Genomic DNA, 21,557 nt, shown 5'->3' on the forward strand with positions numbered 1-21,557 from the left:
TATATATATATAAAATATATATATTGAGATAAAGACCAATCATTTAACTAGGGATGTAATAAATTCCTGCGAATGAGTTTTGTCCTCAGACAGTGGGACAGAAATGAAGAGGGTTTTTTCAGTTTGATGTTTGACTGCACTGAAAAGTTATTAGGAGATTTTTTCCAGCAGATGTATTTGTGCAGAACCATAAATTAGCAATGCGTTTATGGGTGCTTTTATCTGCACGGACATATTTTAGACATAGTCACAACAGAGTAGAAACATGAATGTGAATGTGTGCGGTATGTTAACAATATGTTATACACTATGGTGTAGTATCCTTATTTTTATCATAAATTTTACCAGTAGTTTTTCCACTAACAGATATGGGGAGTTTGGAATGACTTGCCACAGCTGTCTTCACAACAAGCTGCTCACTAAAAAGTTCAAACCAAAAGCAACTGTATTTCTACATCATCTGGAGAGATACATCTAAAAAACCACTGACTCCACACACACACACAAGCTTGCTTCATTAACTTCCATTAGTAAATTAAGTAAGCCCTTGGAAGTTGTTTTCATGAAAGCTTGCTTACCGTTTCTTATAAACAAGCACATATGTGACTTGACAAAGTATTTCTGTTTTACTCATTTCAACATTATGGAGTGATATGAACTAGTAACAAAAGCTGAGACACTATGAAATTGTTGATTGTTTTTCTCTTGATTTGCTCGTTATACAAGAATCACCCCGGAAAGCAATGCTGAATACTTAATCATTGATTAAAAAGCAATCACTGTAAAAGAAACTGGAAACTACAAACTGAATCCAGAAAACCTCGGGGGGGGGTGGGTGGTGGAAGAGTAATTTCCCACCCCTGACAACTCTATGTATTTTGCTACCTTTACAATTTCAGCAAAGGTGCACATATTGGATTTATAGAGTAGTACATTTTGCTACACAGAATATTTTATTTAAAACAGAATCAGATCTGGTACTAAGCCTCTAGCTAACATTTTAAAGAAGTCTTATTCATCCATCAGTAACAATTTAAATATAAAAGTAATTAAGATATCACATACTGTTTATTCTCACGAGAAATACAATAAATTTGGTTACAAGCTACTAAACACTTTCACTCCCTTCAAACACACTTTGTGTGTATCTGATGCAGTCATGCAGATTTAGATGCAGTGGGCCTTGCTTCCACATAAAGGGCGTGCACATCTAATTTGGATTCGAAACACGTAAGGTACAATCAATTCACTTGCACTGCATGTGCCCATCAACACACACCCCTCCTTCCACTACCATAAACTTTAGGTTCTATACAGCCTGATATTCAACAAACCTAATTAACGTCACAGCATGTAGAAGGTCTTACAAATTCTACCACTGCACTCGTGCATAAACTGAGCATTTATATTCTTCAGAGATTCACAATTAGCCATAATATCCACGGGTAAATGTCAGCCTCCAAGCAGTCACAGTTGAGTAACAGCAGCAGAATGCAATGGATAGGAATGACCAGAGCTTGATTATGAACACAGCTTAGCAACTTGTAATTTTTCTGTAAAGATTATTTTGCTCCTTGAGTTTCAGAATGGCATAGTGTGCTCCTCAGCATGCAGGACAATATTTACAGATTAAAGGCAGATCCTAAAACAGAATACAGCCACCAAAAGGTAACTTGAACCTCAATTCCACAGGAGTTTATAGGTCAAGAGGAGCAACTTTAAAAAAACACAGATTCTGAATAGCAACCAGCATAAGCAAGCTCCAGCTAGAGCTGCTGTACACCCCCCACACCCCTTTCTGTCTGGTACCAGCCAGACTCCTTGAAGCAGGCTTTGTACCAGCTGTACCATGCTAATCATGCATGCCAGAAGACCAGCATAAGGGACACTGAAGGAGACTAAACACGACAAATCCGAAGGTGTTAACAAAGGTCTCTCCAAAAAGCAAAAGAAGTATGCACTCTGGCAATTACTCCCTAGTAGTACTGGGTTTATCAGAAATATGACATCCCAAAATGACAATCATATTTGAAAAATGGCAGAATGTGGTAGAAGAAAACTATTACGAGATTATAGGCAGGTAGCTGCAACTGATGCATCAGCCTTACAAGCAGGAAGTGTTACTAATTCTTTAACGTCATAAAACTAGGACTGTATACAACTGTATACTGCTTCTCTCTCTCGCAGGTGTCTCTGTAATAAGTTTCCACAAGCCCATCGCATTCAGGATGAAACTGCCTGCATCTCTATACAAGCCATTTAAAAATAAATAAATATCAAAGCCTCCAGAAACTCTTGGAAGCTGGCATTTACCATTAGGTGGCAGCGTAAGATCATCTGTTCCCTCGTCCCAGATGGACTCTTTTGGAAGCTGGCGTGGGAAGAGGGAAGCATCTGTATTGAGTGGGTGGATACAGAAGTATGTGGAATGTACTTAGCATGTCAGCATTTGCTTTCATGTACGAGATGGATCCACCATGATGACCTCTGCTACATGCAAAACAACAAACACTATTCAAAAACTTTCTTTCTAACCACCACGAGGTCCAACTGCTGTTACTGGTTTGCAGAGAATGGATTTTCTTAGGCTGACAGAGTAGGTAAAAGAGGCAGGGAATCTTTGATTAAACAAGGAATTGTTGTGAGGGAGGGGAAAAACACGTGGTACATCCAAACAAGCAATTCATTCGCAAATCTCAGAGATCTAAAATTTTCCAGCAACAGATTTCAAGCAGTGCCTTTATGAAACTGGCATCACATATTCTCTCCCAGAACTGTTCAAAATCCTGAATAAACTTAGGACATAACCTACCAACCTGCCCCTTTAACAGCTCTAAACTGAGAAAACTAACCCAAGTACTGCAACATCGCTGCTAATGTTAGCAGTTTCATACTGACTTCCCACACTTCTCAGACTGAGGCAACTACTCCGTACACTCCCCTTCCTGCAAGCTATTTAAGCCTTCTGTAAGGGTTTCTGGCTACATCTGCATAACGTCACAGCCAGAAATATTCCTTGGGGAGGAAGGTGGCACAGATCTGCTTTGCACTTAAAGGCAGCAAGATGGTGATAGAAAACTAAAGCTTTGCATCAGTCTTTACTCCATTCTGAAAGCTAAAAAAATAGAACTCAAAGATTAAATATTTTAAATACCCATTTTGGCATAAATTAAATACTTCATAGTATACGCACAGTGTGCATTAAGTGATAGCAACACAAAAAAAACCCCCACATCTAACTGGATCAGTTCTGTGTTTTAAAAGATGAACAAACAACTGTTAGCAAGGCACAACAAATGTGTGCACTCTTCTATGAATACACTTGTGACTCTAAGGATCATCACTGAAACATAACAACCACCAAGTTCAAGTTTCAGTACAATATAAATGATTTTATTATTTAGCAACTGAGATTCTTAGTTGTATGGCACAAGAACAGCAATTAGTTCTTAGAACATATGAAGAACTTATTAGCCAGGAATTATGTATACTTACTACTTGTTAAACTTCCAGGCAGAAAGATGATGGCTTACACACAGTGTATACATACAACATTTAAAAGTATCTTGACTATGTAAAAAACAATTAGGAGGATGTGTGTCCATAGTTCTTACTTTGCATCCTTGCATCATTGGAAGAGGAAAAGAGAATTCCAGTGTGTATTTTGAGTGTGTGTGTATGTATATATATATATATTAGTCCTACAATATATCTACGGGCAGTATTCTAATTGTTAATGCAAATGCATTAGAACCACTATTATGTAGTTCCCTTAATTCACAGTTCAACCTTTTTGTTCACTTAAATCCCAGTTGCTCCCAATTAAACTCCAATCTTGAGTCTGCTAAGTCAAAATAAAAATTTGTTTAGTTCTCTTTAAATGTTTCTTTTGTTTACCACTATTTGCAGAACCAATACAAGGCATTCCTTTCTCTTCCTTACCAGTCATCAGGCTGCAAGGGTTCTAAAACCCACCACCTCATACCAAGGTGGTAAAATACATCCCAATTTGCACATATTTAAAAGTAGTTTAGAGAAGCCAAAGGTATTAATAGAGGAGAGACCCAGTACGCTGCAGTTCCATCTCCTCGTATACACAACTGTTATATTTTAAAGCATCCCAAAATTCTAACAATTTTTATCACTTCTAGTGATAAATTACTACCATGCCTAGTAACAGCTGATGCTAATATCTTGCTTATTCACTCCCTTTCTTAATTTATAATTGCCTTTTTCACTACCTTGTACAACCTCTTATGACTTACTCATCCCAAACGTCAAGTATTCACAAACATGTGAGTTCAGTTAAACTATGTGGTATTAGAGATCATTTACACAAGTACGGTAGTATTGCTCCAATTCTTTGTGCAATTTATGAAAGCTTTTCCACTGGGGAGGCACTTCTAAACAGAGAACGTTCCATCTATAGTCACAACTTTGAATACCATGCTGTCACCCACAGCACGAGGGCAGACCAAGCTTTTTCTCTCTTTCCCCCTATTTCCCTCCCTTCTCCACAACCTACCCCTCAATCCCGCTACAGAAGTACTTGTTATATTGCCTAGTGTTCCTTCTCTCAAACTGGTCACTTTCACCTCTAACGGACTTGGAGATCAATGAACAATGAACTAGGCTTGATACTACGCCTGTCATAGTATTTCCCTATTCCCCACCCCCAAAAGGTTATTTTCTATCTGTACTTACATATTTCTGACTTATTTCTTTTTCGCACAAAATCTGATGTTTCATTAATATATTTTCTAATGCCTTCAGATGAAGTATTTAAAATATATAATATTGTTGGTTTCCTATTTAACAAACATCCATACAGATGACTAATTAAACAAACCCTAAACCAATGCTGTTAAGCTTTCTGAAAGGTAATTCTTAACCTATCATATTGACACTATCTTAACTGTAATAACTATCAATTTTTGTTATGAAGTTAAATACATCAGAAGTTTTGTTTAGTAAGACAATAAAAATAAATGTGACATAACCACTGTATTTACAGAAAGTATTGTGAGATACATATGGGTAGAAGACTAAGCAACAGATTCAGTAACCTTTACTTAAATCCCAGATAAAATAATGGAAAAGCTGTTGCAGCGTTCAACAAATACAGAACTAAAGCAGATAAAATTAGATAAAATGTCAGCCAGTCACAACTCTTTCATAAGACCATGTTTGAGAAAATACTATATGGGCTTTGAGATTAAGTGTGTCATTAAAAAAGTAACCAGACAAAACTAGTATAACATCATTTTAAAGGAGACTTGCTACCATAAGATTGATTAAAAACTTAGTTTTATGCAACACCAGTAGAATTCATCATATGGATTGAAACACTAACAACAAAAGAAAAGCAATCCGTGGAGAAGCAAACCTGAGGACATCTGTAAATACGAGTTTTACCGAAGCCCACATTACTCTTCATCAGTATCTGCATCATCATCACCAATAATAGCTTTATGATCAATACTTTTTTTAGAAGTAGTTGCTAAAAATATTAAGACTACAAACTGTCATCTGGACTGAGAAGACAAACTTGTCAAGGAAGCAACACAGAGAAACACCATCAAATTCCAAAAGACATAGCCAGGACAAAGGAATCCAGGCCATCCCTACAGGAATAATGAGCAACCATGCCAGCAGCAAAAGTAGCAACTCAAGAACATCAGCTAACAAGCCACTCGCTGCTAGCTGCCAGAGCAGCACTGTGGTAAAAAGGATTATTTTAATTTTTTTTTTAATTTCTGAACAGGGGAGGGAGAGTGGAGGAGAGACAAGAAGTCTTCTAGTAAGACCCTGGAATACTGTCCACAATCCGAAAGTCCATATTTTAACAGGGTTGGAAAACAGGAGAAAATGAAAGAAGTATCTATCAGAAGTTATGTCAGAGGCTGGAAAAAAAGTACTTTGAGAGACAAAATCTTCAGCTTACTAAAAAAAAAAAAAAAAATACACAAACCAAAATACTGGATTATCACTTTGAAAAAAAAGCAAAATACATATTCAAACTAGGAATGAAATGCACAGCCAAAGGCTGGGAAGCTGATGACGGATCCACTGGAAATCCCATAGAGATTTTGGGCAAGTGCAGTTTGTCCATCAGAACAAGGTAACGATGGACACTGCAGATTTTCTCCAGTGCACTCCTCAGAGTATTCAGCAGATGAGACCCCTAGTAATAGGTTAATTTAAATAGGCTTTGGTTTTGGTAGAGCTGGTATATTGATCAAGACAAATATTATTCCTGATGGTATTTCTAGGAGTTCATCAGGTTTGGAGCCCCAAGAGTGTCCCATTTAAAGCCTTCCTATTCTGTTTATCACTCACTATAAAGTTTCTATTTCAGAAAAAAAAAAGTCAAATTCCACCACACTGATGAACAAAAGTAAAATAGTCCTGTGGCTTGGAAAGCAGTATTAATATTTCAATAAAATAAACTAGTTGATGTGGTATAATAAATCACATTTTACAGTGCAATTTTAGCAACAGATAGCAATCTAAATATCCTTAAAATCCCCATGAAACTCAAATGCAACAGTAAGTATTCCATAACTGCAATGTATAAATCCAAAGCCTTAGGTTATTTATCAGTCCTCAAAATTTAAACATCACTGGGGTTCAATACACCAGGCTTTTAAATTATCTACAGTTCTAATTGATGATCCAAACATAAGGATTATGAAACGGGATAGAATGTGCACCAACAACTCTTGAGTACCAAATAGCATAGCAATAGCCAATATATGTATGTACTTTTAAATCTTTCCCTGCCCTGTAAACTGTTAAAACGTTTCTGGAATTCACAAAGGCACATATAGAGAAAACCACTAAAAAAGTGGATTTAAAGGCATTTGGTACTCACTTGTCTATCTCAATACCAAGCGGATTAGCTGGACGCAGGGACAAGGGGGGAATCCCTTTGTTCCTATCAGTGCGCATGTCATAATAGTTCATTTCATCCACCCAGACAGCAGACTGATCCAAGATACCTAGAGAAAACAAAGTGCAGATCCTTAAAACAACAAGGGCGGTCCAGCACCATCAACTTCTAACATACTGAATTAATTTGAAAAATCCTGATAAATATAAAATGCATGCCTTGGTAATATACTGGCAGATATATGGCAAAACAACCTGGATGCAATTACGCTAAATTACTGTATTATAGCTGCTGAAAAGGTATTCATGGCTGGGCATCAAATGTTACCTCTTAGAGATCGCACAGTTACGTGTACACTAAGATCCTGATCACAGAGTATTAGTGTTTTTCATTCCTCCAAGTATTTTGGTACCTGTCCAAATCTTGCCATCTACCACTTTCAAAATGAGCAATTACCTGAAGGTCTTCTTATTTGCATGTTTTAGTAAAGATCCCTTTTCTGTGCCACTCGCTAACTAGAAAGTAAATTAACTGTGGCCACATGCCAAGATGGGTAACTCACTGGACACAGGCCTGACTTTCTTTCCAAAGCACAGACAATGTGGAAAGGTGAGGCAAAATATGTCTTGGCCCTCAGCTAAAAAATGCAGCCAGCCATACTCTTAGACATGCCCATCAGATACTCAACACCAGAAAATCCTCCATCCCAATACTTACCTGTTTTTTCAAGTACCAATTCTCCTCTCCCATCACCAAAAGCCTGACGGTGTCACACTTGCAATCGGTCCACCTTTCCATTATTATCTTAGTACAGCTTGGGAGAATCTGTGTTATTTAACTGTCACTGAATCGCAGAAAACAGAAACCTAAACAGTTCTTATGGGAACCCCTGCAGTAGACAAGATAACCATCCAACTTCATCAATGGAGGTGTTCTAAGAGAAACATTCTCAATCCAGAGGTTATTCAGACTGGATTCTAGATTAAGCAGAGGTCCTAGACTGTTTGGCAGCATCATTTTAATGGTTAAGCTCCTCATAAGAAATACTTCAGACTTTCTGTCTTGCAGGATGGTTTGAATTATAAATAAGAAACAGCACAGAGGACTCAACTTTCTTTTAAGGACTGCCTGTCAGCTCAGGATTTAGGCATGAAGCTCATGAGCTGGTTTATATTTTGTATTTATCTAGTACATTGAAAATAATTACTGGATCTGTTATGAACTTTTTAAAGTTTTAGAAGTTTAGTGCTTACAGAAATATAAAGGGCTACCTTTCATCAGTCATTGGCAGTTTCACCAGGACATTGATATAGGAGGATTAATTTCACATGGACATTGAGATAAGAGGATTAATTTCACATATGCTGTGAGTTTATCTATGCATATATTTGCACATTTTATTGATATACCCTGCTTTTTCTAGACAACTGAAGATTGCCCTGAGGTGGATCCATTTTAAACATATATTTTATTTAGACGCACTCAGTCATATTTGTTTAGCAAAGAAAACAGATGTGAATTTGAACAAGAAAAATACCTATTTTTTCAGGTTTAAGCAGTTTGAAGGAAACAGTTGAAGTTCCTTTGCCACCAGACTTTGTAGTAACAATAATGTCTCCCTTGTCATTTTTAGCCTGTCCGACTCTACAAACGATTTTACTGGCAGACATCCACTCAGCAGTCAGCAGACAGTTGTGCCCACAGATTGTTAAACCTGGGAAAAAGAAGAAAAGAAATACTCTGCTGTGAATAGAAGTATCTTTTGAAATTCTGTAACGCAAATACGTTTATGATGCTTCATATGTTTTACATAAATACATGACTCTTCCCTAGTCCCTTACAGCCAACTACAGTGAAAGAGTGATGAATACGTTTTGCAGACATTCCCTCGGTGACTTCAGGTCTTCGGTCCTAGTGCCATTTCTCGAAACACATGCAGTGCTGCATGAAGCTTATTTTAATCTCTTCCACCAGTTATGGGCTACTGCAACTTGTACTTCATGTCGTACAACAGACCTTCTGTCTGCACCACACTGGAGTACTGCTGCTCAGTATTGTACTTAGGCGAAACCTCCATCAAAACTGCATGCAAAAAAATCTTCGGTAAGTTCACTCTGTGTGACTTTGCGTAGCAAAAAAAATAAAGAAACCCTGTAAAATATTCACACTGAACAAAGTTTCTTCAGCCTTCTTTGTTTAGCAGTACTTTTGCAGAAACAGAAGGGTCTTTTGGTCAAAAAAGTCTGTCCCAATCTCTCCTATACAAAATCCATGATACAAGACTCGGATTCTGCTGAAAAAAGTCCCCTGGTTGTACAAAAGAATAGTCATGTAATGTTCATCCTTTTCTAAACTTTCTCATAACTGAAGTATAAACAACAAACTAGGAAATAAAATTACAACCTATTTAGCCACGAAGCCCTGTTGTAGGAAAAGGCTGTGGCATATTAAAATATTTCAAGCTTTAGTGTTTAAGAACATCTCTTAAGAGTCAAGGTGCACCATAATGTAAGGTCCAAATCTTCCTGGAGCTTCACATCAGATCAGTCTGACCAACTCATCAATCTGACTGATCAATCCAATGGATTCTGGTCATATCAGAACTGTGGATGCTGGAATTGATGGATTGTTTTCTCAGATCTGGAACAACAATTTCCATATTCCCAATCAGGGTTTTGTTGTCCCGAAGAACTGGCAAGATCCTAACTTTTATAGCATTGATCTGGAGAACAACTTCACTGGGTTCTTCTTAAATAACACCCTCACCTAGAAACATTTCCAGAAGCACAGGGCTACACTAGTACGTTGGCTGTACTGGAGTATAAATTAGTCAGGCATAGCAGTTCTTCTCCTGTTGGCTTGGCTTTTGTTTTTAATTTCTAGAAAGCTCTGACCAATTTAAAAAATACTTACAGACAGAAAGGGTCAGCGTATGTGGCTCAGTACCAAAGCTTCACCCTTACTTTTTCTCACAATTTAAGTCTCTGACATTACACAGCAGACAAATTTGGCAGTTTTCACAGTTGTCAGACATAAAAATGCCTTACTCCCTGCCAAAAACTATTTTGAAAATGAAAACCAAAAAAGTATAAAACAGAAAAGCACTGAACCTTATTACAACTGAAGGCAGTTTTACTTCAGCAAGGAGAATACATTTGTTCCTTAAAAGATGCCTGAATAAAAGGGGCGGGGGGTGGGGGGGAATGGTGAAATAGGATACACACAATAAAGCCTGAAAATAAAACAATATTTTGGATGTTACTTATTCGCAACATTTTAACCAGGCCAGTTTTTATTTCTCACAGGCGAAGACAAAAAACCCCCACACTTACGATCCGTGGGTTTTAACCTCAGGTGATATGATTACATCTCTTTTGGTTTTACGCTCGCAACTTCCCAGAAGGAAAAGAGATCGCAGCTGGAACTAAGGCTGACTGAAAGAATGTCTGAGCTATTCAGAATAAGGTTTTCACCCTAGAATTTCAAAGGTCTGAATTCATGCTCAAATGAATACTTTAAAATCAATATCTGAGCTATAGCAATTTAGTAGGGTAAACATTTCTGAACAACTGTTTTAAAGATCCTCGTATTATTTATTTTCTACTCATCGGAGGTACCTAAATTTCTTCAAAGAACAAGATCACAACATCCGACACTTCTGAAACCTAAGGAAACACCCTTTGCCTGTATCTTCAAAGTGCAAAAGAAAGTATCTATTAACATTTTATATACCACACTAAATAGAGTAATGGCACAAGACAATTTCAAAACAAATAAATACATGTTGGGGGACACCATTTGATAGTACAGATACAACTTTTCTTTTTTTTTCCCCCGCCAAAAAGAGAAATCTTCCCTTTCAATAAACCTTCATTTGAATCTGTTGCATGGTACGAAGATGTTTGAGACCATCATACTGAGGTTCTAGCTTTTATGTGCCTTTCAATAAACAGGCACAAATAATTCTCTTATTGAGACTCTCCAATTTTGGTTAAGCTTATATACTGACAATTTTACAATGCCTACAAAATACAACTGCAAATGTCTTAAAAGACAAACTAAACCTTGAGAGCATAAATGTCAAGTATCTCCTGGGTTTGGCTTCTTGTACAACGAGCTATAGAGTTACAAATAAAAAGCTTATTTGGTTTCAAAGATACAAACAGATTACAAGAAGGCTCTCTGAAATGAAAGGGCATATTCTTCTATTATGTGATATTCTGTTTATATATATAAAAAAGTTAATTGCTTGCCATTTTACTCTAATGATTCTCAAATAGCAGATTATAAACTTCAGAAAACACTCACTCGAAGTTGCTTAAACCTCATGCCTACAAAGGGTCACTTTTGCAAGCACTTCCATTCAAGTCGCAGGGAATATTTACATGCCTAATTTAACCATTAAAAGAAACCTTTACATGTCTGGGGCCTTAGTCACTTACTGGACAAAGCTGAGAATTGAGCTAAGGCAAAAATACAGCAATTTTTTTTTTCTTTTTCTTTTTTTTACCTCAAAACATGAGATTATTAGCGGCTATGCATTACAAGAGTTACTCTGAAAAAAATATTAGCAGTTCATGAGCTGTAATGCTGAGGAACAGTTCAGGAGATGTCTTCCTCCCAAGAACCTAGCACTGATCACTTCCACGAGGATCATACCAATGAACTAATGAGGTTATCGAAGTACATCAATCACACAAATACACAGAAATATACTCACCTATAACATCATCAGTTATTTATTTCTCAATAAAGATTCATTAGTCTACCGCAACCTTGTCTAGCAGCTCAGGAAAATACTACTTCCCCTTTCGAAGGAAAGCAAACTGAAGTGAAGGAGAGAATTGCAGTAGCTTATGCTTGGCCATAAAGCTCATTGTGGTGGCCAAGAACGGAATTCGGGAATCTTGGTTTACAGCCATGAAGTGAAATATTGTTTCTAGCAAAGCCAAACAAAATTCCAATGGACTTCAGAGGAGTCACGATTCCACAACAAATTAGATAAATTGTCTCTAGCATGAACACTAAAGGACACATATGCTTAACTTAGAAAAGAAATAAGGGAAATTCCAGTAATTAACTTGGATTTCCAGAAGATTTTACAAAGTCCTTCTCTAAAGGCCTAAGAAAATTAAGCAGCTATAGGATATGATCCTCAAGCGGATAAATAGTTCGTTAAAATGTAAAAGCAGGGTTACAGTAAATGGTGTGTTTTCACTTAGGAAACTTTCCCCAGGGTGTGTGCTGGAACCACTTGTGTTCAATATATTCATAAATGACAAGATAAAGAGGTTGGAAAGTTTGCTGATGATACTAATTTATTCAGAATGTAAAGACCATAAAACTAGAAAAATTGTGGACCAGACCTTATGAATCTGAGTGGAAACATTACAAATGTTAGATGCTATGAAACAGCAGCTGAAATTCAATGGACAGAGATATGACACACACAGGCCAAACCTTAAATTCACAGATGACAGGCTCAAACTGACTATTAACCCTTAAGCATTGAATCACGGGACTAGAATAGGCAGAACAATGAAAAACCATTAGCTCGATGCTTAATAGGAGTTATACAGAAAACAGAAACCTACAGAAGGAATACAGACCAAAAGTGACAGTACAGTATTATGCCACAGTGCATTCACATCCTGAACACCGCATGTAACCTAGATGTTCTGCACCCATCATTCCTAGTGAAACCAGAAAAGATTCACTGAAGAGCAACAAGTAGGGTCAAAGATATATGCAAAAAATTTAAACACACTAGGACACTTCAGCCTAGAAAAGAAGCAACAGAGCAGTGATAATCAAGATCTGTATGGTCAGGAAAGTCAGAGAAAACTGCTTGTTCCCTCTTTAACACAAGAGCTATAATGATTCAAATTAAGTTACTATGTTAAAATCAAAACAGTGAAGGAAACAATTCTTCGCTTAACGCGTAGCTAAATCACTGAACCCGCTTCGTCATTACTGTTGCAGACACACAAATTGACTTTTGCACTAACTCACGGAATAAAAGTGCTCAGTGACTTTCTCAATACATTGAAAACACTCCTTACAGGCAAGTCTCCATGCAGAAATTCTCAATGCCTGGGAAAGTAACCAAAGAGCATCTCGCTACATCTACCCTCTTCTAGTACGCTCCCACGGGCATTCGTTCTTAGCTAGTGTTCAGCATAGAATGTCGAGTCAGGCTAAGGGTTCATCTAGTAAAGTATGGTCATTCCGATTTGTTACACAGAGCAGCATCCCTGAACTTATGGATTCAAGCACGCATTTGTGAAAAGGGCATTCCTCAGACCATGCAATGTAGTTTTACCATCCAAGAAAAAAATATCTCTAACCATATCTAAATGTGATGTTCTGCAGTCTCAAAAGAAGGTGTTTGTTTTTTCAACTTACCTATGAGGTCTGTAGGCCCAGTTCCCAGATTTTCTCCTCTAATTGTCACTTTGGTCCATGAGATGCCTTCATTGGGAGAGATGCCAGTTACAAGTGGGGGCTGCCGTGCTCGAGACATGATGTCTATTCAGTTACTGAAAACTCTGTTCAGCAAAAAACAATCATTTAGAAACAATAATTATATCATGCAAAAATTAAAAACCTTTAAAGATCTCAAAATTATAGAGAAAAATTAACGTAAATTTGGAATAACACATAGTCATAAAACAGTAAAGAAAGCCCACACCTACTTTACACTTCCATTTTTTTAAATTAAGTATAGCTCTAGTTCTGAACTGTAAAGAAAAAGTATATCCAGAAAAATACTAGACTGTCAAAATGCTTAATGACACTATATACACACACATTCCAAATCACTTATGTTCGAATTCAAATGAGCCTGTTCAATCTCCTACTAGAAAGTTATTATTGTATTCCTCAAAGTTTAGAATTGCTAAGCTAAGTAATAGGCTATGATTACGTATTTGGATTATTTTCCCATCAAAAGTAGGCTTACTGGCGCAGTCAGTCCCATGGGGAGAAGCCCCCAGCACTTATTCGATTAAGGCAGCTACATTTAGATAAACTGAGAAAATTAAAACATTACTTACAGGCACTACACTAGCAGAGAACACCAACAAAACAAATAATATCCCAACAGATCAACAAAAACTTACATAAAATTATCAAAGAAACATTTCCAGAAGAGTATTCCTTTGCACCTGAAGTTAGGAGCCAACTCAAACCAGTTTAATTAGCTCCGTAATAGAAACACCAATAGGGTACGCCTGTTATGCAACCTATATTTAGTTTACTATGCAACTGATCACAGATTCCTATGGCTTATTAGCAGTTTCCTTTGTGCAGCTCTGCAGCTGTAAAATGCGTATAACCTGAAGCACGCCAGCTCCTACTTTCTCCACATTTACACCACTTAGTAAACACAGAGCCTTGCCCATAGCGACACAGGTCCTACAGAAGTCATAATACGGGCAAACAAAGTTTCTTTTAATGACTTCCACCATGATTTTGCATCACCTATTCCATTTCACAACTCCTGAATTCTTCTACTGAGACACAACAACTTCCTTAAAACTCCTGGTAAAAAAAAATCATGTGGTATTCTGGAACTTTGTAAAGTCATCTCTGATCAGTTCCTAATAGGAATTCATCTACACTGGAAAGGCAAGAACCAAAAATAACCTATAGGAAGAAATTACTTTATTTCTAAGAAACTCCAGGAATGAGGAAACAGGTCAGTATTCAGGAACCTTAGGTACACACATAGAACACCTTAGTGTACGCAGTTTTAAAAGTTCAGGTTGATAAAAAAGTGTGTGATATATAAGCCAAGCTTCATAACGCTTCTCTTAACCTACTTTTATTTTGGATCAAGGTATATTTTATATTTTTACTTGCAAACAGTCAAGCCCATCAAACCCAGAACCTCTGTAAATGATCCTTAACAATAAACTGCACTGAAGTTGCAGTTTCCAAGTACCTGCAGTTGGGAAATACCAGAATTAGGTATGCTTATCTCTGTTACAGCTGCTTCTGCATATACAAAATACGTTCACTGTACCATCATACACCATGCTTCTACACAACCTCCCCAAATTTCTCAGTATACTACACAGATCTGCCAGGAGGATAAAAGAAGCTCCCACTGACTGATTTCTTTATGTTCCAAAGTTGGAATGCACCCTGCAAATGAAGATGGAAATCGGAAAGGCAGGAATAAGGAGAAAGATCTCCTGGTGAAAGTAATCAAATACTGCCCCCGGACCAGGATCCTGTCTCTATCTATGCCACAGATGCACAGCAGGACACTTACAGTAAAACTTTACAGCAGCATTTTTAATTCGTGATTTCTGGGTGCCCAAGTTCAGAGCCCACAGCTCTGAAGCACTTGAAGTCAGTGTGAAATGTACCCTGAACACAGGGAATGCTGCACCATGCTCCAAAATATTCAGGTCCTAAATAGCCACCTCAAATCTATAAATACATTTGATCTTAAACGTTTGTTTCTCAGTTTCATATACTTAAAATAGGAATGCTCAATCTCAAAAGCTATTTTGAAGACAAATTCATTAATGTGGAAGAGGCATTTAGATAACTCTGAACACCACAGACATTAATATTTTCAGAGAACTTTTCAGACTACCTTTGAAGAGTGTGCAATGAATCGGAGATGCAGATTCCTGCTCACAAAGCAAGAGCATTCTAAGTTGCAGTATGTGAGCCATGTCCAGTACGTGAAGGAAGTCTGGTAAGAGCCTGCGGTAACACACACAAGATATGTCTGGAACTAAGGGGTTTCGTTTTCATTTTGTTTTTAACTGGCAAACCTCATAATATTTCTTGACTGGCTGACTTCACAATGTTGAAAAGTACACTATATTTTCAATAAAACATTAATTTTCCTTTTTTTTTTTAACAAACAACAAACTGATGAAAAAGGAATTTGATGGTATCATATGGATGCTCTTTTAAGTCTGTAAGATACTAGAACCTTTTATGTGAACCCAAGATGAGGCTAGAGAAGTGAGTAGTCAACAGACCCAGTCTATAACCCTGTGGGCAGGTCAGCACTGGAAGAGGGAGGAGCGCATCAGCAGATTACAAAGAAATCAGCAGACAGTCATCTCCTGCCTCAGAGAGGTTGTGCTCTGGCAGGCAGTCCCTCCCTCCTGCTCTGATCCAATCTCTTTCCCAGCACTGTCTTTCCCCTCACACAAGGACAGTCTCTGGCTCACTTCAAAACTGAGGCCAGGTCCCAGTCTTGCAGATGAACTATCTCCTGCCCTTATCCTGCCGATTTTCTCTCTGACTTCTTACCCATAAGTTCAAGGCAGGAGGGAGAGAGGTATCCATATCCCAATTCTTCCAAATCCTGACAGTTTGGTAATTCCTCTTCCTTGCCTCCTGTTCCTTACCCTGAGCCTTCTTGCCCAGGTAGCCCACCTGTCCCAGTACTGATCCACTTTCTCACCACAGGTGACAATGACAGACCCTGTCTTCTGTCAAGATCTCCTGTCCTGGAGTCACAAGGCTTGCCCAGCTCCCCTCTCATCTGCACTGCATTAACACCGCATCGCCTGACAAAACAAGAGGCAGCACTCCAGAAACAAGCTTCCCAGTTCTTAATGCTAAACCTAATGCTATCTGGAGCAATCACCATCTGAGATTGCACGGAAAGCCTTCTTTATTCCCATACAACTACATGATGCTTATGCACACAAGTTCAGCCCTTTCAGAATTTAAAGTTTCTTCTGCAGTCCTGTGCAAAGATGATGTTAGAGAAGAATCAGGTGCCAGTCTTTACCCAGAGTGAAGAGGACAAACTGCATCTATTCCTCATAACATTATCTACATAGTCTTTGCAGATCCCACAGATCCTCAGCAGAGCTCCAAGATACAAAACAGCTGTAAATAAACACACCCAGTCGCCTCCTGCAGGAAGCGGCATGTGTCTAGACACCAGTAAGATGACATAAAACACCCTTTTCCCTGCTGAGCAATGGATTTACACAGAACGTTAATCGGGAACACAAACTTAAAGATGCCATCTTCAGGAACTCAGAGCTAATATGGAGAGGAAGAAATCTTGAGGAAAACAAGTAAAGTAGAAGCTACTTGGGTATTACTCGGTTTATTTTCTCCTCCTCCTCGCCCCTCCAAATGCCATGTATCCCTTGCATTGCAGCTATTGTTTCTTTCAAAATACCTAGGCACACAGGTAATTGGTTTGAATCAATACCAAAACTCAAAAGTAATATTACAACATCTTTTTCTGGATTTCAGAAATTGGCACTAGATCTCCCTTCATGATGAGCCGAATAAATGTAATAAAAGTGCTGAGCCTCCTGAGGTCTAATATTTCTTCTAAAGTATTTCCATACTTATTGCAGAATTGCTTTAAAATACCCCACTGGAATGAGAAGACCACAGTAAATCTCAACACATTACGAAAGCACTAGAGCACTGAGATGCTCTATTATTATTTTTAAACAGCAATTGCTTTCATTTATTTCAAAAAGTAAGTGAAGGAACTCTACAGAATCTGTGCTTACTACAAATATCAAACAAATGCTTGGGAACCTCCAATTCATTTATAATATTTCCTCTCCTCCTTCTTGTGTCAAACGTCAATAAAGTGACTGAACTGGTTATTGGGAAGCCTAGCCAGTATACTACTGTGGCCCAAAAGCAAGTTTCCAATTTTCTTAAAAATCTTTAAGGTAAAGCTGAAAAAATAAATTACTTTTTCTTCCATTTCGTGAAAAGAAACAACAATAAAATTAAGAGCTTTTCTTGCAATTCTCTACATTGCCCTAAAGAGTTATGTTTATACATAACACATACTTGCATTATGTGTAAAACAATAATAATCAAAACCCCAGCCTTCTTACCAAAAGACTAGCTCTTATACAGACTAGGGGAGGTTACATGAAGACAGCTTTCTATGCAAGACATTCTCCCTGAGGAGCCAGGCTCACTGAAGATGTGTTACTGGGACTGATTTTTGCAATGAACAATCCTCTACAATAATTGAGGTCTCTACGCCCCCCCATGCCTTTTCTTAAACTTCGTTTCCTCACAGTATCTCCCCAACAGTTTAACAAGGATGACATCTGTTTGACTGCTCTCATGATCTTGCCCGCATTATTCTCTCTATTATTCTGTAATAATTCTTGTTATGAAAGTGCAAGGAGTAAGAAAGCCTCTTGCAAAGACCACCTACTACAAAGCCATCTTGAAAAATGCCTTTCATAAACATCATCTTTGTCCATACATGAGCTTCTCAAATAAACTGTCCTCTCACTAAGGTTTGGGTTAAAAAAAAAAAAAAAAAATCCAGACAATTTTAAGCATTACAAGCTTACTAAAGAGGGGACATCTTCACTCTTTAGCCTCAGGAAAAAAAAAAAACAAAACCCAACACTTTAAAAACAAATGATTAAGAAATTAAATATGGCCCAACATAAGGGAAAACAGAAGTCTAGTTACTTTTTTGGCTTTTGTAAACCTTGGATTTGTTTAAAACAAGAATTCATAAATAGCTTTTCCCATTCAACTTTCAGTGGTGAGCAGAGAAGAAACACAAAGTAAAATGCCTCACCTGTTATGTAAAGCAGAGTACTCCGGAAGAAGTGCCAGAATATGAAATAAGCGAACAACAGAAATTCGGCATTGAAGGATATTCAATTGGCTGGTAAATTCAAATCCCAAGGAAAAACTACAAACATCATGGAACTTTGGAAGACAGGTAACAATCAGGTGCCACCTTACAAATTTCTCCCGTGGAAAAAATTAGCAGTTCAAATGTTTTAAAACGGTGTTTCTGACTTCTAAAAGAAGATAGCAAGTTGGCTCCAGTGACTTAAAATTCATTCAAGTTAAATCTTGAGCTGTACTTTGTCGCAGACACTGACTCTCTCAGAGGACAACATACTCAAGGTCAGTGCAAGTGCCACAGTCACCTAGCAAAGGCAGTCTAAGCTGTCAAGGAGGGAGGAAAGCAAAAGCCTATTTGTCATCACTGAGAAAGTCTAAGCTACAAGCAAACATGCAAATCTTCAGATATCACATATTTATTTGTTCTCACTCATACACATGCACCAGAATACAATTTGAAAAATTTCGAGGCAGGAAGAGCAGGAATGACCAAAGCATCACCCATGTTCAAATCACAGTATGCCTCAGATGATGATGTTTACTTTAAAAAAAAAAAAAAAAACAAACCGACCTGAAACCAGCAGGTGAGGAACTCTTATCACACTAACATCATAGTATGAAATGCTTTCCAAATGAACAGATTTATGAAACGCCCTTTTTAAAACAAGCAATAAATACTCAGAGATTCCAGAGCCTAGGTGACGGCCTTTTCACCTTAAACTACACAAACTTGTGCTTCTACTAAATAAATCTGATAGTTTGTTTTCACTGAAAACCCAAAGAGTCCCCTGAGTACAACACACTATGACAGAGTCAGTGAAGGGACACGGCAAATGACCCCAAGGACGACAAAGCAAAAAGCTTCCTACATGTTTCTACTCAAAATCATTTCAAAATGATGAAAAATACACTATTGCAACCTTTTCTGTGCTTTATCTTCCCAACAATATAAATTCAGACAGACAATCTACATAAACCAAGATTTAAAAGCATCCAAAACGCAGCACTGTGAAAATAACTGACATTTATTAACCCCTCTGGAGATCTTCAGTGCCCCAGAATTTCCACAGCCTTCAACACCGCATTAATAATACAAAGTCCATTCCTGCAAGCCTGCCAGAAAAGACTGGGAAGTGAATAAGCTAAACAATGCTGAAATTCCAAGTGATATTAAGAATCTATGCATGTTTATTTAAATAATAAAAGAAGACTTGTCAATTTAAACAAGAAGTGCTCACGAATCTTACATTGGCGGGGGGGGAACTCTTCAAAACGCTACTAAGCTACTTATAATGAAAAGATGAACAAACATAAAAAAGGGGGTAATCTCACCGTCACACAGAAAAAACAAAGCCTCATTTGTCTTGCCCCATCATATCCGGCACGTTGGTTCACGCCAGTATTAACACTGACAAACTTGTTCACCTACAGGACAACGTCACACGCCAAAATCGGTCTCAGTTTGGGAAGATGTGCAAGTTTGGCGACGGAGGGGGCAAATGATACGAAAAGGAAAGATTTGGAGGATTAAGTGACATAACACAATACCCTCCTCTTTTTTAAAAGGGCTCCTGAATATTCCAATCAGTCAGGCAGGGCGTACTAGTGATTTTAGTTTTAGGGGTAGCCACGGGACAAGCGACGCAGCTTTGCTTTCACGACAGTCACAGGCGCCTATTTCACCGGCATCGCAGAGGCTTTCCTCAAGCCAGCAAGGTACATCTTCACGGCTATATATCTTGAGAGAGCGAAAGCAAAATAATCACAGCACTCAGCGATGCCATTAACGTTTCTGAGTCCCAAGGGATTAAAAAGGCCAGAGGGACCCTCGGCAGATGCTGCGAGAGCCCCCGGCGGAGGAGTCCAGCGCCTGCCGCTGCCTGGGCTGCAGCTGGGAGGGATTGACACTGCTAACTGTGGAACCCAGCGCAGGAGGAACTCCGGGCACAGTTCCGGCATCCGAAATAAATTAAAGTAAACAGTGGTGCTCTCTCCCATCCACCCTGTTAGCAGCCTCTCGGTTGAGCCGGAGACCACACACCCAGACCACACAGCACCAGCTGAACTCACTCGCACGCAACATCTAGAAGCTGTCACTCGGCTGAGGGACCAGGAGGGAAAAGGGGGGCAGGAGTGCAAGTGTGTGTGTGTTTAGGAAAGCCGCTTGCTCCCTCCTACTATCCTTACAGCTGGTGGTGTTTTCTGTGGTTGGGAAGGAGGGAGGGCTAAAAAGAAAAAACCAAAAACACCCTATAAACCTCACTAAGAAAACACGCCGGTCCTGGTCTTTTGTAGTAATGATCTGCACTCCTCCTGTACCGGTTTAGCAGCTGATGAAGGGCTAGCAAAGCACCCATTTAACATCAATTAACCTTCTATCTATCACACGTCAAAAACTGAGATGGCTAGTATAAATCCATTTCCTTGTACGTATTAAATGACAGCATCTTATCAGTTACGACGTGCAGCACACCTAGAGATCGATGTATTTTTACACCGGGATTTTTGATAGCGTTATTTATTGGGGCAGCGGAGAGATTCCCTGGAAAGAACAATTACCTGCACAAATGCCATTAAGACATCAAAATGCTAATTTTTTCCTCTGTTGTAAATCGAAGCTTTGTTCATTAGTACGTTACACCATAAACAACCCGAAGGACATTAACGAGCCTGCATATACCACTGAATTTGCGACCCGTCAGCAAGAAGTAAAAATAGAAAACCTCTAAAGAGACATTAAAAAGAACATCAATCTATAATGCACATGAACAGAGACTGTTAAAATGGGAAGTGGGTGGGTGGAGGGGAATTCGTTCTTTTAGTTCAGAAAAATCACTTCATCTGCCAATTATATCACCTGTTCAAACAGAAAAAGCTGAATAAAACATTTGAAGAATTTTTAAATCTATTTTAGTCAGTCTACTTTTAAAAAATAAAAAAACCTTCCCTTCCCTCCACTCTGCTACAACACACACACACCTCCTGCATCACTCACCAGCACACTGATTTAATTTAACCCACATACACTGCCTGAACAGCCCAG

At 38.3% G+C, this 21,557-nt stretch overlaps 1 protein-coding gene across 1 annotated transcript; it reads right to left on the reverse strand.

Moving 5' to 3' along the window:
- Window positions 1–6,874: 6,874 nt before the first annotated feature.
- On the reverse strand, window positions 6,875–13,440 carry LOC104511845 (exocyst complex component 2-like; the record flags this gene model as incomplete). The annotated part of the gene is made up of 3 exons (XM_010154614.1): window positions 13,298–13,440; window positions 8,430–8,606; window positions 6,875–7,001 (listed from the first exon to the last, which is right to left on the reverse strand). Coding segments are annotated over exons 1-3 (422 nt in total), but the record flags the coding sequence as incomplete, so codon positions are not given.
- Between the last annotated feature and the right edge of the window lie 8,117 nt (window positions 13,441–21,557).

This window comes from Eurypyga helias, unplaced genomic scaffold (assembly GCF_000690775.1).
Source record: "Eurypyga helias isolate BGI_N326 unplaced genomic scaffold, ASM69077v1 scaffold39996, whole genome shotgun sequence".
In the NCBI taxonomy this organism is placed as follows: Eukaryota; Metazoa; Chordata; class Aves; order Eurypygiformes; family Eurypygidae; genus Eurypyga; species Eurypyga helias.